Genomic DNA, 17,800 nt, shown 5'->3' on the forward strand with positions numbered 1-17,800 from the left:
ATGTAGCTTCAATGATGTCTTATCCAACTCCTTGTATCCAGATGTGTAAAGCACCTCAAGACTGGTGTAGCAACTAAATACTGAAGTGGGCCTAACCCTTTTTGAGCACTGGTGTTGAACTGTAGATGGTGATGTGCTGAACACATGCTCCATAGGAATAACCCCCCTTTCAACTACTCTACAGAAACATGGCAAACTAGGGTAAACTACTGTATGGCAAATGTATAGGAAAGGCATGGGAAAACTGCAAAACTACGATGCAAATTTTACTGTGGTAAACGCTTATAAGGGTGTTGACAAGCCAATCGCTCAACATCAATCTATTACAAAACATCTACAGCAGTACTCTGTGGATGTGGACCTTGAAATGCTACTGCACTGACTGCAGTCCATTGAGGAGTTGAACATCGTGCCTCAAGAAGGCATTGCTACCGCTACTATAATCCAAAGAATGCTCTGCACTTGTGCAGTGTGAAGCCTTGTATTTGTTATTAGGTGGCAGAGCATTGGCTCGTCATCTTTGTTACCAGAACAATACTTTTCTTTTCGTGTGGTGCTATTTTAATATGTAGTGTTTCTTTAACTGCCTGTTATCCAAACAGTATATTATATACGTGTGTGTGTGTGTGTGTGTGTGTGTGTGTGTGTGTGTGTGTGTGTGTGTATACAGTGTGTGGCGCACCACAAGAAGAATCGAGTCAAGCACCGCTAGAGGAATCATTGAGCACTTGGATAAAAAGAAAAACATCCTGGCCACTTACACCTTTTATGTGTAGATTGCAGCCCAAGGAAGCTTTAGCGTAAGGGCTACACTAGAATTAAGACATCCTGTATACAGAGTGTAGCCCATGTGACTACATTAGAGCATTTCATGTTGAGGAAAGTGGACTAATGAATATTATCTCCTAGGGTGTGTAACTTTTGGTTCACTGTATGTATTTTGTGCACTGTATGCTGCCATACTGTACATTATTTCCTTAAAGCTAGGGCGTTATTTTTTCACAAGTTTAATTCTGCTGCATAAACCGTGGCTAGTATGCTATACTAGGTATGCTAAGCAGTTTTATGTACAGTACAGTAGAACTGACTAGCGTCATGCAGCCTGTATGGCTATCTGTACTGTCATTCAGCTATTCTGTATGAACTAACACACAATTTCCTACCTGTATGGAATTCTTATTAAAACAATACAAGGCATACTGGTTCATGACAAATTATTGTGAAGGCCTCGTTCAACATTATTTCACCATCTGTGCACTTAAAATGTGGGACCGTGTTCTTTTATATTAAAGATGTATGACATGAAGAGCCCTGGCGTTTAACATTATATCCTGTCCAAGTCGGCTTCCTCATAATGGACTCCTCGTTATAAAAAGTGAATGCCTTTAGTATTGGCCATTCAGATTATATTCAACTGGGATTAAATAGAAAGAGTTTATTTTCCCTTTGGAGGCAAAGTGACTTTGTCAGTTCAAAAGTCACTGGCTAATCAATGTGTGAATGAAGCGTTTGTGTGCCGAGCCTGGCCTGCACTGAACCCTGGATGTCAGATATGAAAGGCTGCACTTGTTCCTGTCACCAGCTCCCATTCATCTCTCTCTCTGTCTCTCTTCTCTCAGACCCTCAAATAGGCTGCCATTGTTTCTTATCAGTGCTGTGCTCCCCCGGTGCATTCAGCACCTTTCAGCCATTACTGGGGATGAACTGCAGTACAGTGCAGTGCAGTACTTCAATTCTGTACAGTTCAATGTAAAGACCGGATTTAGATTTATTTATTATTCGCACATATTTAATCAGGATATACATATAAAAGGCTTGTGGCTCCAAGCGATGGTCGTAGTGCAAACCTGTGAGTTTTCACTGTATTTTAGTTTACCAGCATACAAGACACAGGTGCTTTATGGTTGTCATCTCATCTCCTCCCTTTTAATTCACACTGCAACAATACGTATTGAAATACTGAAAATGATTCTTAATTGGTTGAAGGGGTTATTCAAGTTCCCTTCTTTTTTCCTCCCTTCTTTTTAGGAGAAGCGAAGAACCTACCTCCATACCCAGGGCCCAACAAGATGAGGGACTGCTACTGCACAGTGAACCTGGACCAAGAAGAGGTGTTCAGGACCAAAATAATAGAAAAGTCATTATGGTAGATTATTATTATTATTATTATTATTATTATTATTATTATTATTATTATTATAGGGTGCGTTAAGTAACTGGGTGGTTCAGAGTGAAAATTTTTCCTATCACTTGGGTAACTGATGAAATCTGCTCTGTAGCTGCTCAGCAGGAGCGGAACTGAAAATGTCGTTCAGTGAATTCTTTCCCTGAGCCGGCTCTGTTACTTAGCGCACCCAGTGTTCTAAACCCCTATTCCCTATGTCAACCACCTTGTATTATTTCCTCATAACGTCAGTTTTCCACATGTGTAAAGATTCATTTATAATGTGGTAATGTTTTCATTGTTGAATACAACCGTGTCTTCTGCTCGCTCCCCTCTCCTCCCAGTTTTCATTCCCATGCTGGCATATTCAAAAACCGGAACATTGCCAAACAAAAACATTGCAGGGGGCTGTGGTTTGTTGTGTACCCCATAGAAGTGGCAGTCATGGGGTGCCTTTTTGGAAGTGGAGCAATGAAAAGATGCCTCCCTCCACCATGGTAATAGGCGCTTCCAGTGTGAAGAGACTTGGCTAAATAGTGTAGCACACAAAAGGGTTTTCATTAGTGGGTTTCCTTCCTATTCATCCAGGAAGTCCTTGGCTTTCAAGAATAGCTACGGGAGTTGCATGTTATATTAAGGGATGAATACAGGAGATAGCCCGGAGAAATAGTAGCGTTTTTGTAAAGGGTTTGGAAAACTGAGCTCAACTTGTTCTAGTGTTGGTGCTTGTTTGTAGCAAAGCCCCTTTTGGCTTAATAACTATGGAGGAAAATGGTAGACGCCAAATAGTCCTTTCAAGGGGGCTTTTCACTTCTCTGTCATGGTAATGATTGTTTGTGAAGTTCTTAATCTCTGTCTGTTTGGTATGTCTGTCCAGAACCAAGTGACAGTTCTGTTCATTATACAGAAAACATGGGTTTAAATCAGTTGACCCAAAAGGAGACAGATCAAAATACAGTACCGCCACCATTAATGTAATACTGAAACATTACAAGGACTGTTAAGAGATGTTCACATAATGTTTTTTTTTTATTGATTGACAAAGTGGCAGCATTTAGTTCCACCCTTGTTTATTTCAATGATCAGAAACAGCCAACAGGGTACATGCTGGATATATCAGGAATAGATGACAGCTGGTCATAGGGTTAGGATGTGCAGTGGGTGGATTCAGACCGTTCATTGTGGTGTTCAGCTCAGTATTGTGGAATGAGGGGACCATACCTGGCCAGTGTCTATCCCTTTTTAACAGTGATTAAATTCACAATCAACATTTTTAAATAAATAAACCATTTTGGGTGGTTTTTAAATAAGAAATCCAACAAACCTAGCTGTGGAAACTCAGGTAAAAAAGGAGCATTCATTTATTGGGGCTTTTGAAGATCAATTGTAAATGTACGAGATATCCGTTGCAATCACAAGTAAGATATCTGAAGTCCATGCTGAAATTATTGTTCTAGCTTGATCTGACTGCTGTGCTGCATAGGAAAATCAGCAGTTTTTTTTCTTTCGTTCCTAAAACCTGTGTGGACGCTTGAACTGTGGCCAAACCAAGTCGTCTCATCTAAGTGAGTTCCCTTCTCATGGTGAATTCCGAGGATGTCAATAGCTTAAACTCTGTTATGGGGTGAGCCGCTGTTTTCACGTCTCACAACTACAGGGGCTTTCAAACAGGGAAAACCAACTTTCGTTTAGTTTAACATCCCTCTCATAAATTCGTTGAGTGGTCAGTCACAGTCAGGGATCGATATTTTGTTATCCATATAGATATTTGGAAGGTGTGCGAACTACAATGTAAATTTCCAGTAGGATTCTGGGAAGTCTCATTAGGGTGTTGTACAGTGCATACATTACACCTCTGTTTCAACAAAGAGCAGCTGAGAATGCGAGTTCTTCACATGACTGAGTAAAGCGATGCCCACAAGGCTTTTTAAACTGTTAATTTAAGAACAATCAGTGTTTATTATCACTGTCATAGCACTGACATCAAAGTCTGCTTGTTTGCACTATGTTTAGATTTCCTTTTTCTTTGATTTCGACTGGAGAGCATCCAGATACAAATGAGTGTATTTGTGAACTCTGGTGTAAATGTTGGCCAGTAAAACCCAGACAAATACAAGTAAATAGGAGAGGCTTCTTGAATACACATGATTTAGTTTGTACAATGCTCAGTTAAGTCCGTTTTCACTATACATTTTTTTGAAATCTCCTTTTGTTGGATGTTAAACCTTGTGTTCTATATACCACCTAAATAAGTCACTTCATCTGCCAACAACTGGGGGTTTACCTTCTACACACATCTACGAGACATTTTAAATGAAATTAATTAGAACCCTACGACCTCAGTGGGTTAAAGTTCTGAATCAGTGCAGCTGTGCCCTGCTACCTTTCAGTCTGATTATAGGCAGCACAGGAATTTGAGTGACACGTGATTTATCACTTTAAGCTTTTATCCGTCCGGCACCCATTCCCAATACGCAGCTTTCTGATTGCTGATGAGTTTCATCGTGACTGTAGTTTTGTCCGCTGGTTGTGAGCAGTGACGTGTTATTTGATTTCCTGACAGCAGACATCCCATGGCTAAAATGCCACATTGCAGCATGTCTAATTGTACTTATTTGCCCATTATATGGATAGGGGAGGATATGGGCAAATTACAGAGGGGTGGAAGTTCAGCAGAAAGAATAGTACAGACATTTTAGAATTACTGATAGAAAAGTATAGCAGCCAACTTCATTATTTTATTTGAAATGGAGATTTTCCTCTTTTTGCATATATTGTTTATGTTTGGGTTGTATGTGTTTTGTTTTTCCTCCTTGTATCCTTTCAGTGTGCTAGTATTACAGATTTCTGTTTCCAGGCGTTTATCTGTACTGCAATCTGCAAGTTGTGCGTGTGTCCCTCTCTCTCTCTCTCTCTCCTCTCTCTCTCTCTCTTCTCTCTCCTCTCTCTCTCTCTCTCTTCTCTCTCTCTCTCTCTCCTCTCTCTTTCTCTTTTCTCTCTCTCTCACTACTCTCTCTCTCTACTCTCTCTCTCTCCTCTCTCTCTCTCTCCTCTCTTTCTCTTTTCTCTCTCTCTCTCACTACTCTCTCTACTCTCTCTCTCTCTCTCTCTCTCTCTCCTCTCTCTCTTCTCTCTCTCTCTCCTCTTTCTCTCTCCTCTCACTCTCTCTCTCTCTCTCTTTCTCTCTCTCTCTCTCTCTCTCTCTCTCTCTCTCTGCATAATGATTGTACAAATGTTTTTCTACAATAAAAGGTCAGTGTACTGATACAAATGCAACAAGGAAACTCAGTAGCTTCACAGTAGGTAGCAGTTCCTGATTTGCATCAGACTCCAATTATTTCATGTGTGTCACAAGCTTGTGTCTAAACAGTTTCAGTGTTCTGTATTTAACTTGCATTATTCACCTACCTGCAGCAAAGACATTAACTGTTCTTTGCAGACGCTAATTTGATTTCATTGTTACTGAAGTTCAAAAAAAAAAAAAAAACATAATTTATTTAATTATAAATGAATCGTGCTTTTGTAACTGTCAACACACACTGACAACTGTAATGATAAACCTTACAAAGGTGTATGTGTATGAATGGATTTTTGTTTTGGCACGACTGTAATAAAATGTGGGGGTGAGGTGATGTGACCACCTAACAGACACATGTGTACAGTATGTAGTACTGTGTGCAGTATGTAGAGGGAAATGTAAGGTTGCCTTTGTTCTAGTCATTGGCTAGTACCAGTATACGGGTTATTTCACCTAATGTACATGTGAAACAAGTGAAGTCTAAACCTTTTCTTTGGAGTGGAAGTTGTATTGTTCTTAATCAATTAGCTGTGTACTGGCAATGCTTCATTCCACTACACCACAGCTTGGCACAGATATGTATCACTATAATACCAAGCTCCCATTCATTGCTATATTGGCACTATAATAGAAGGCTGTTTGTTTAGTTTATTTTTAAATGAGATGAGGGGAACTAAGGGAAGCCTTTGTTAACAATAGGGACCCACAATGGGGTTTTCCACAACAAAGCACGTGGAAAAGAAGGTTCTCCTTTACCAAAAACAAAAGAGCAAGTGATTAAAAACAAAAACAAAACAGAGCTTCCCTTCATTTCTCATTACCTGCTTTTAGAACTGAACCCCTAAGCCTGAACTCACTAAGACAACATGAGAACAATGTTGCAACTCGCTGTGTTCTGAAATTCAAACAGAATGTTTTTCTTCCATTATACGATTGATACATGATGAATTTCTCAAAACACGGAAATCACTGTTGTTAATATTGCACGCCGGTTCAAAGCATCTGCCCTGAAAGAGCTGACAGAAGTGACGCTGTTACGATACACAACACAAACAGTCCCCTGTTTGAAAGCTCTGCATGCAGTTACGGTGGACAGTCCCCTGTTTGAAAGCTCTGCATGCAGTTACGGTGGACAGTCCCCTGTTTGAAAGCTCTGCATGCAGTTACTGTGGACAGTCCCCTGTTTGAAAGCTCTGCATGCAGTTACGGTGGACAGTCCCCTGTTTGAAAGCTCTGCATGCAGTTACGGTGGACAGTCCCCTGTTTGAAAGCTCTGCATGCAGTTACGGTGGACAGTCCCCTGTTTGAAAGCTCTGCATGCAGTTACGGTGGACAGTCCCCTGTTTGAAAGCTCTGCATGCAGTTACGGTGGACAGTCCCCTGTTTGAAAGCTCTGCATGCAGTTACGGTGGACAGTCCCCTGTTTGAAAGCTCTGCATGCAGTTACGGTGGACAGTCCCCTGTTTGAAAGCTCTGCATGCAGTTACGGTGGACAGTCCCCTGTTTGAAAGCTCTGCATGCAGTTACGGTGGACGCAGTGTTATCAGGTAAAACATGACCAGCTTATGTTTCTTTCTTTTGTTTTTCTTGCAGCCCCTTTTATGGGGAAGACTTTTACTGTGAAATCCCCAGGAGTTTTCGCCACCTGTCCTTTTACATCTTCGATAGGGATGTCTTTAGAAGGGACTCCATCATCGGTGAGTACTCTTGTCTTTTATTACAGATGAGTTACCAGCGCTTTGGTTTTTTGAGTCAGTGGGGCTTACCCTTAAAGGACACTCCATGAACATTTATAGAGTACTGTAGTTACAGCGCTCCCCCTGCAGTCGGGAGTCTAGATTATAAGACCGTGCTATTTGTGTTCCGCCTAATAATGAGAATAGTAGTTCTAGTCTAATGGCACTATGAGGCAAATGGGGGCACTGTATTCCGTGAATGAGGATTGCTGAATAGCCGATAAGAACCCCTAGGGTCGTTTATGACCAACTACATGAGTGAAATAAGCACAGCCCTCCATGATTAAAGTATTGCAACGAACATATGGTTAAACATAAATAAATAAACTTCTGAATTCAAAAAATCACTTTTCTTAGATCAAGTTCTGAATCTGCTTAGCAACAGTGCAATCCGGCCAGTCATTCTGTCGTTGGATTGCAATGAATGCAAGATAGATTCCAGAATGAGTTGCGGTAAAAATAGAAAACAGGTATTCAACACTAGAACTCTCAACACTCATTGTTGTATGAAGTACAGGCAGCTTTTTGTGGGGTTTAAGTATGTAACTGTTTTGTGTGCTAGCTGTAATCCACATGCATTTCCATGCACCTGCACGTGCAGCAGTCTTAAAAAACCTGAAATGGAGAGCTGCTTTTTTTTTTTTTCTGTTCTGTTTTCACTACCTTAAACCGATGGTCCTTTAAATTTGCAGGGGAACTGTGAACTGTCTGTGTAGGTCATTACTTCAGTAAATCTCTGTAACTCACACCTTAGAGTGTTACATTCAATTAGACTAGAGAACCGCTAGTCCAATTGTGACATCACACAAGTTATATAGTGTATCATAATCTCAGGTTGTAGGGAGACTGTTTGTCTGTCTGTCCAACTTTATTTTTGTCGTTTTTAGAGTTTTTCTAAGGAGTAGTATTCAAAGTAGGTTATTAACACTGTTATATCTCAGGATATTAATGGCATACAGTGCATGCATCTTTCTTTGTCAAACTTACATTAATGTGCATACAGTGGAGCTGGGACATGGTGATATACGTTTTCTTCTTGCTGAGGGCTGTAATTTTGAATTTACAGCGTTGCGGGCATGAATGTCTCCCGAGATGCTTGATGAATTCGTAGGTTGCATTGTGACATTTGTGAACATCTGTGTAGTGTTGTGAACTTGCACATATGGAAATATAGAACACATCCAATAAAACAATATAACAACAACTGCTTTACATTCAGGATATACCATATTCCTGCGAATTTCAAATGGCACCCACATTTCCCACCCTTAATTTGAGGAAAAACATCACATAAAGCATTTACAATGATATTACGCATATAAGAGCCATTTAAACCAAGGAATACTCCATTTTTGGCAATGAAATGCTACAAACACATATATTAGACATATATGTAAAGCATGTTGTATACTGGTAAAATAACATGCCTGTAACAACGAAAATCTCTCTAGTCATCATCGTCTGAGTTGGAGGAGTCCTCTTTATTACTTGACATCTCCCAGACAATGACTTTGAAAATGGAATGTGCTTCTGTATAGTGAGGATTGTGTGTATCATTCCATTTCCCCATGAATCTAAGCACCCAGGAATCTGAGCCAGAAGCTAAATGTTCGGTGAAGTGTGGTTGATTCCTACTGTACAGTATATCCAAATCATTGAGATTTACTGAAATGAGACATGGGATTTAAAGTCCTTCAATAGCCCATTACTCAAACCCAAACACTAATTCCCATTTCTGAGGGCTGCACCCGAGCCATTCTGCAGGATCTGCACGTGAAAGAGGTTTTTAATCATGAAGTCTGCTGGACAACATCAAAACGGAGCAGTGGGAATGTTTCGCAAAGGGTTTTTGGCACAAGACACTGTTCTTGATTGCCGGAATTTTAGCAATGAATGATCTGTGTAACGATTGCATCATTACATTTTAATGGGTTTGGTTGCAAAACCATTTCACTGGCACTAGAGCACATTGCTGAAATGTAGTGATGGACTGGCAATCATTTTTTTTGTTTTTTGTTGGTGCAGATAACAGGGTGTTCTGTGTAATGTAGATTCTTAATATTTTAGATTTTGTGTCCTGTGTTGTTTTTTTTGTGTTTTTTTTTTTTTGCATGATTCTAAAATCTAGAACAGAAGCGTCTCGCAGCTCTGCTCTGTATGGGAGAAATGGCATCTCTTGCCTTGGTGGAATAGTAGATTTCTTGAGAGGCGCTTATTCTAATAAAAAACAAAAACAAAAGGAAAGGTAGATTTATTTTCAAGTGAGTACATTTACTGAAAATCCACTTTTCATCCCCTCGGTTATAAATCGTCTGAGAATGTCAATGCTATATTGCATATAAATAGGGTAACCAGCTGAATTTCAAAAAAATGAAAAGAAAACCTTGGCTTGCTGAGCTTCTTTGATAAGTTACTGTGGTAATATGAGCCTGTGACATTTTTGCTAGGTCACAACAGGATTTTGTGGGCTTGTATGTTTTGGATTGATAACAGGGTCTGAGGATCATTTACACAGTGCTTGTGCATGTTACTGTATGTGGTATTTACCAGTTACCCTCTCTCCTAAGTCCATTTACCACACAGAACTGGACTTGCTATTTAGACAGAGAGACTTGCTGTATTGTATGTCCCAGCCCTGGCACCTAAATGCATTCCATTCAGTCGGCTTCATTCAGATAGATTGACTTTTTATTCTTGGTTAATTAGCAGAGGTCCGAATGACTCCAATCGTTCAGTGTTAAGTTCCAATAAAGGAAAAGTGAATTCAGGGTTATAATGTAAAGACAACGCTGACAATAACAAAGTATTTAATAGGCAACCTTGGCATGCTGCCTAGGCCTAAAAATATACGAAACAAGAAACTGGAAGTACGGCTCGTTTAAATATGAACGTGGCCAAACTGGTGCTGCTGGTTTACTGCAGGTCAGCCAGCGCAACATCAACACCACAGTGATGACTTCAGACCAGGAGAGGAGTGTTGTTTGAGTAGGGCCTCTTCCTGGCATCATTTTAGATATGTTCAGATGGCTCAGGATGTGGAAAAAGCTCAAGAAAAACAGGAAGCTTGGCATATTACATTTGTTTTTTATTACTACTCTGAACTTGTATTGTTAAATTTAGGAGCTTTATACCTTGTATGAACCCTGCCTGTTCAGTTGAGTTCAGATGCAGTACACTATCTGATGCCCCCCCCCCCCCCCCCGTCTGGCGTTTGTGGGCTTGTCTCCATACCAGACCCAAGGTTAGATATGAACAACTCAATGAATGAATGAATGAATGAATGAATGAATGAATGGTCTGCTGAAGAGATGCTGATAAACCATTGGTTTTATATAGTTCTTTGTTTTACAATAACCCTGCTTTAAAGAACAGGCCTGATTTCTACGTAGTATTTGAATATTTTTTTTAAAAAGTTGTTTTTTGTTATCCTAATTTGTGATTTTGGTGATTTTTGCCTACTAATAACTTAAATGCTGGGCTGGTATAAAGTTGCTTACCTTGGGGAATATCTACACACACTGTTGTTTATTAAGATCAACACTCTAGATTGCCACGCTAGATAAGCCTCAACATGTGGATATACCTCAATCAGCCCCTTACTACTGAGGTACAGTAAGGAATCAGTATCACCTGCAAGGGTTGCATATCCCCAGTTACAGCAATATAGTAGGCTTACTGCAATGTATGCCACACTTGGCGATTTTACTTCTCAATAACCACTCCCCCAGTTGTGATGTAACCTGGCTAGCACAAGTTATTGAGAGTATCAGAATCTGCTTGGTTTTAATGTGCTGGTTAATTTTTGTTTACTAGTCCAACAGAGATTCTATACTGTAGTGCTTTCGTACCACTAAAATCCTTCAGTGAGTTAGGTTGGTGTGTCGGAAGTTGAATCCATTGATACTAACTATTCTAGTTCAAGGTGGGTTGGGGGAAGGCTGAGGATAGCTTTTTATTTCCCTGAATTAATGCAGTGGTTCTCCTGGCAGATCCATTTCCAGTGAATGAACTGCCTGCTCTGTGGGGATGCTTAGCTCTGTGCTCACAGCAGCCAGAGCTGTTGTCTAATCAGTTTTCCTCACTGAAGCTTGTGAAGCTGACGGCCTGACTGCTCTTCCTCATTAACCCTCCGGAAACTCAATGAATTCATTCATGTTCTCTTAACAGATTCCCAGCTTTTTCACCTCAGGCTTACTGCACACACGTGTACAATAGTGCTGTTGAATACATAAGAACATAAGAAAGTTATTGCTATTTAATAAATGTATTTGAAATGAAGATTCCAGCTCTGGAGCCCTGGGTTCAAATCCGTCTTGGTTTCACAGCATCAGGGAATCTATAATTTTTTTTTTGATGACTAGATGAATAAAGTATGTTATCCACAGACATGGGAAACCTCAGGGAAACTCCAGAGTCAGCCCATGTGCTTCCTTCCACCCTGACCTGGAGTGACCTCTTGCAATCAGGAGTACAGATATTCATCCTTGCAAGGCCTGCAAAGGTAGCTCCAGTGATGACTGTGGAATATATAACCCGTCAATCACCTGGGGACCCTCCTAGGCCATCAGCTGGTATATACAGGTATTGTAAACCTGGCTGGATATGAGCTATTTACCTAGTGATGAAAGAGGAGAGGATGGCCTGAGCTGTAAACCACTTTCACGTCACTCCAGTATTAAAAGCTAATAACTATCCCATTTGCTTCTCCAGGTAAGGTGGCTGTAAAGAAAGAAGACCTGCAGAAGTACCATGGGCGGGACACCTGGTTTCAGTTCCAGCACGTGGACGCTGATTCAGAAGTGCAGGTAAACCAACGTGTTTAAACTGTTCTTTTCTATTAATTTTGATCTGGGGAAAATGCTTTTTTAGGAAAACTGAAATGTATGCAATAAACATAGGTTGCACATGGATACATTTTTATTTTGATGATGTGTTAATCTGATCATAGTAAAACGTTGTCATTGTTTGTTTTGTTTATTGAATTATGTACTGTATATTTTCCTAAAATGCCTATTCCCCATGAAAATGAATTGGGCCAGAGAGTAATTCGTTTTCTGTAGGCTGGTGCTAAAGCATATTCCTATTTCTCGATGCAGTATTTGATTAAATTCGTTTGGTTTCTGGCTGTATTAATAGGAGTTCTGTCTCTGAGGGATGAGCTTGTGGTACTGTGTAAACGGCACAGTGTTCATCCTGAAGCCTCCTCTGCTGCTTGCGTCACTAGTATAAACCTCGAGGCACGACCTGGAAGCAGGCTGTAGGGTCTGTCAGGTTAAGTGTGATCACAGGGTACAGTTAGAGTGCTTTAAATAGCAGTTGAGACTTGGAATTAATGAAACTAAATGAAACTAAATGAATTGTCAAGTACATTTTCAGTGCTGGTCATATGAAACCTGGGAACAGACTTAATTAGATCCCATTCTCAAAAAGCCACTATCCTCTTACTGAATCTGTATCGGAGGAGTGTCCTGCAACATTTCTTTAACCAGTTTCTATCCATTTTGTTGGGAATTCACCTCCCTTAATCTCAAATCCTATTAATGCAAATTTCTTTCCATGTCTCTGGAGCAGTCTGAATTGGTCCCTGTTCATAAAACATTAACTAGATATTTGTAAAGCTTCTTTGCCAACACTCTATACAAGTTTCAAAAACACCTTCATTTAATTCATTTAAAACTACTAAAAGAGACTTGACACGTTCAATGACAAATGTTTCGATTTTTTCAATGACAGTGTCAGTCTGAGAATACTCAGTTATGCAATTGCATTACTAGTGTGTGGCCATGAGGTCTCCTGTTCTAATGTAGAATTTTGGTGGGTGGCAGGGATAGGAATAAGTCTTCTATTCAGTTTAATCCATTCCTGTTTTTACTATGAGTTTAGTAAGACACACCTGAGCTTGTTACCTACACAGTGTGCCTAATCAGGCTTGTAGTAAAACCTGGAATGGGTGCAGTTGTTACACAATAGGAGTCTTATTTCCATCCCTGGGTTGGTGATGCACAGTTTATTTTGTACTGCATATTGTTTGGTAGGCTTAATGGTGGTAAACTATTCCTAGGCAGGGGGCAGTGGTATAGTCGAGGGTATACCCATGTAAACGGCGTTTACCCACTTTGAATTTGGGCAATATATCGTTTACCCACTTCTCATATAAGGGATACAGAGTTTTATCACTTCTACTCTCCTGTGATGTGCAAATCCTGGGTCAAAGACAAGATATTTTAACAGTGAGCGTCTGTCTTGTGTTCAGAGAATGTGAGCGGAGCGAAGCGGTGACAATTCCGCTCATCACTCATAATATCCTCCGCTCCGCTCTGCTCCTTGTGATTCCCGCTCCGCTCCAGACAAAATAGGCACGCTCCGCTCACATGGTATTAAAGACATATAATAATAAGTAAATAAACTAGCTGTTTTTTCCCCCATCGTGTTGCCGATTGCAGATGAAAAGATGTGATGTACATTCAGGAAGGAATACTATTTAATTGTCCTTATTATAATCTCATACCTTGACCCAAGTAAAAAAAAAAAAAAAAATCCCCAGCTATGACCATGTTCGTTGTTAGGCATGCTGGACCTGCATGGCGATGCTAGTAACCTTCATCCTAGCCTGTAAAAGGACGCTCACAGAACTGTTCCCGTAAAGCGCACTGTCGGGTCTGTGATTTTTCATGTGAACAGCACCTGAGAGTGGAAATAACTGTATGGGGGGGCTCTGAGGGACAATACCAATGTATCTGTTCATGTTTATCTGTTCAATCTGTTAAATTCCACCAAACAGGGGCGTTTACCCACTTTTTTATTTACCACCACACCGCTGGCAGGGGGGAAAGCTTGCTGCTAAATCTGTATTAGGGTAATGCACTCAAACTTGACTGAGATTTTTGATTGATATAATGTACTAAACCAAGGTAGAATGTATTAAATGAACGGCAGTTAACCAGTTAGTAGCAATTTAATGTCAAACTGAACATGATTGTGAGACACTGCAACTTTAAAAGCCCATCCTGTCTTGAGGGACAGCTGAATCTGTTCTGACTGTTTTATCCTAAGGCAGGAAGTATGGACAGAGATAGCGGGAACAGGAGGTTTCTGTTGGGAAGGGAGTGAGTTATTACAGTGGAAGCAGGCATGCAGTAGTACAGGACTTTACCAGAACAACCCCCTTACAGATCGTGACTTGCAAGGATGATGTCTGGACCCGGGAATGTAAAACAGAGTCCGGTGAGAACACAGCACAACGAGTGATACCTACGCTGGTGTGAGCTTTCTACATTCCTGCCGTTTGGCGAACTGTGCAGGAGACGCACAAGGGTTTTGTTAACAAAGACAGCAGATGTTCAGCTGCTAACTGTTCATGCAGCCAAGCACAATTAACATCAATCCACCTGGTCCCTTTTGAGGAAGTACAGTATGAGCCGCATTTTTCAACTGAAACAAAAAAGGGAACGATTTCTCACAGCTGTCTGTTTGTCTGCCTGTCTGTCAGACTCGGTCTGCTTAACAAGGTTTATGGGTCAGTAACTTAACGTGTCATCTGTCCTTGTGCATGGAGCTAATTCACCAATGTCTCTATGTATGTCGAAATTGTATGTGTTTAGAAAAGCATTCAAAAGTCTTTCGGTTTAACTTTATAGAAGGTGCAGAGGAAGCTCATATTTTGTCCCTTCACCACATAGGAAGTGCTTTGGGTGTGACAGCAGCATTGCTTATGAATCTTACAGTAAATATTTCTCTGTGCTTGTTTATACACAGCAGATTACTTTAATGTGGTGAAAAAGGCAATGACATGTAACAGGGTAGGCCTTGCACTTAATTAAATACAAAGATAAACGATAGTCACAAAGCAACTTATTTAATTTTCAAAACGAAACTGAGAATAACCAAATAATCTGCCTAAAACTAGCAACAAAAAAAAAATAAAACTAGGAAGCTTTTGTGAACAATACCAATGCCAACTGCTTGTGAGTGAGTTGAGGGCTGGATCACTGCTTGCTGGCTAACGTTGTGTGTGTATAGGGCACCAAACCATCTACCACCTTGAATAACATTCAATCACATTTTTCATCGCTACACCAAAAATACAAAACAACGAATGTTAGATGGAGAAGTTAGCTGATAAATGAAAGAAGTGCTGTGTATTTAAAATCTACTGTACACAGTTTTTGGAGAAGCATTGCAAATGAGTTCAGCCATTGAGTGTATGCCTATAAAACATGGTTCATGTATATTTCACCCAGTCTTGAACTTAATTTATTCATATCATAACTGAGCAGCCGTTTTGTAGTCAAATGGCTGGGCTGCAGTACATCAGTGACTGTTAGACAAATTGGGTTAATGTAAGATTACAAATATGTGCAGGAAAGCAAAGCCTAACAAAGGTTACACTGTATTGCTGTCCAGTGAGGTGCATTCATTGTAGCGCTCTGGGGTAAATGAATTCAGATGGGGCCTAGTGGATTGCAAGGCACTGATGTCGTGATTTTTAGGTCTGCTCACGGAGCCCCGCAGCGGGAAGTCATCTGCACCAGTGTAATGTATCCGCTCTGGAAGCAGTGAAGCATTCTCACGTATTTGGGTCTTGGGGATGTGCCTAAACAAAAATCTGGGTTTGAAATCTGAAAGAGAGAGATAATGAGAACACTTGCAGTCGAATGGCTTGGTGAAACTTATTATGGTATGGCACACGCATATTATTGTATAGTTTGTGTAAACCTAGATTGCATTCAGTGCTCAGTACTGATTGAAGCCTTTCAGATGTTGCAACACTGTACATGTTAAAAGGTACCCAGGCATTGCTTACAGTGTCCAGTCAAGAAGTTATTGCTGCAGTGTATTTCTGATGTTCACCCACTGCCCTTCTTTTTGCTTCATTCAGGTATGCATATATCATATTCCTTAACAGCATCACTAAAGACTGGTGATTTGTGCTGTAGTGTAGTAACAATGTACTACAGTGATATTTCATACTTTAAACGAGACACTTGTCATCTGTTTTTCAGGGCAAGGTACACCTGGAACTTCGACTCAGTGAAGTCATTACAGACAGTGGTGTCGTATGCCATAAGCTGGCAGCCAGGTGAGTGAAGGCCCTGAAGACTAGATTTATGAGGCGGTTCCAGAACTGTGCATATCCAGGCTGCAGTGTCACAGGGGTGTGGTGCTATAATTAGTTGACCAATAAAGTGAGTTTTTAATCAGGATTTTTTAATGATGCATAGGCATACCTCGAGCTGTTTGAAATAAACTGAGAACGGCCAGTTGAGCCGTGATACCTGTGTGCTACTGTAGCTTGTATACATTTTCCAACCATTAGCTATAGCAGTTTCACTTTCTGAAATGTTCCATCAAAGTTTTGCACGTACAGTAAATTGTCACTACGGTACTTTGATTTGACTCTGTGAAACCGGGTAAAACTGATGTTGATTTATAGTGCAATACAATGTTTAATCTTCCACGGATTACATTTCTTACTCTCTGAAACCGAAAAAAAAGCACTGCTTGTGAAGATACTACAATGTCAAATGCAGAAAGGAGGTGGTTTTCAGGAAACTATAGATGTGCATCATTAGTCATCGGAAGAGGAACCAATCTGAACGGAAACTACTTTAATATCACTTTCTTAGTTTCAGAATCATTTATATTTGTATATTATTATGTATGAGAGTGGTTTCAGCGCAACAGATTAGGGGTGGCAGGATATCTGCACAAGTGAGAAATTGCATGATATATCGTATCGTAATAGAGGTATGCATCATTTGTTTCATGATACAAGACCAAAAGCACAACAGAGGTCTATACCCGTTCACGAGTTGTTTAAACTGACCGGTTACATTATCAGCCTTCATGTACATATCAATTGGTCATTTTTGCATGTTCTGCCCATAACAACGGCCATGTACCTCTTAGTCTTGTAGTTATCTGTCCTTGTGCATGGAGCTAATTCCCCAATGACTTTGTGTGTAGAAATTGTATGTGTTTAGAAAAGCATTTAAATAGTCTTCCGGTTTAATATCGCAACACGTGTCGTGTCATGACATAAGTATATTGTTACACCCCTAATGAGAAACCACAGGGGAAGAAGCAGTCCACAGCCCCTTCGAATGCTGTTTGTTTTTGACAGTTACAATCTGTTAATTAAGTAAACCACAACAGGGTTTTTTTTTTATTTTTAAGATGCTTATCATACTGTTCATTTCTATCACATCTCACACCTCTTTCCTGAAAATCTTTTTTTCATCACGTTTTGTGAGATAGATGTGTGTTGCTCTTTCTCATTCTGCATGCTGACAGGAACAATGGCATATTTGTTGGTTTTTATTTTTTGCCTCTTCTGGCTTTTCACATCAGTTAAGCTTCCACTTAGAAAGCTACTTTCAAATAGAAAAAACAAACCATCCTAGACCGTGTTGTTATTGAATCCATTACCGCTGTGAGTCATAGTGGCACGTAATACAAAACAGATCCATTCACACTCGCTTTACCAAGGTCACAAGAAGTTCATTCTGTCTCCAACAGAATCGTACTAAAGCAAAAATAATAACACAAAAATTACTTAATTTGGTGTTCATTACCAATATCTTAAAAAATAAGGATTGAAAG

General features: G+C 40.1%; 1 protein-coding gene across 1 annotated transcript in view; it reads left to right on the plus strand.

Moving 5' to 3' along the window:
* LOC117405760 (ras GTPase-activating protein 3) overlaps positions 1-17,800 on the plus strand; it is a 74,646-nt gene that overhangs the window by 24,415 nt on the left and 32,431 nt on the right. Inside the window, exons 2-5 of the mRNA XM_034009118.3 lie at positions 2,029-2,146; positions 7,056-7,159; positions 11,909-12,003; positions 16,201-16,277. Of these exons, the coding sequence (XP_033865009.2) occupies positions 2,029-2,146; positions 7,056-7,159; positions 11,909-12,003; positions 16,201-16,277 (394 nt within the window). The remainder of the gene's footprint in view (positions 1-2,028; positions 2,147-7,055; positions 7,160-11,908; positions 12,004-16,200; positions 16,278-17,800) is intronic.

The sequence above is a fragment of the Acipenser ruthenus genome, chromosome 9 (assembly GCF_902713425.1).
Source record: "Acipenser ruthenus chromosome 9, fAciRut3.2 maternal haplotype, whole genome shotgun sequence".
Lineage (NCBI taxonomy): Eukaryota > Metazoa > Chordata > Actinopteri > Acipenseriformes > Acipenseridae > Acipenser > Acipenser ruthenus.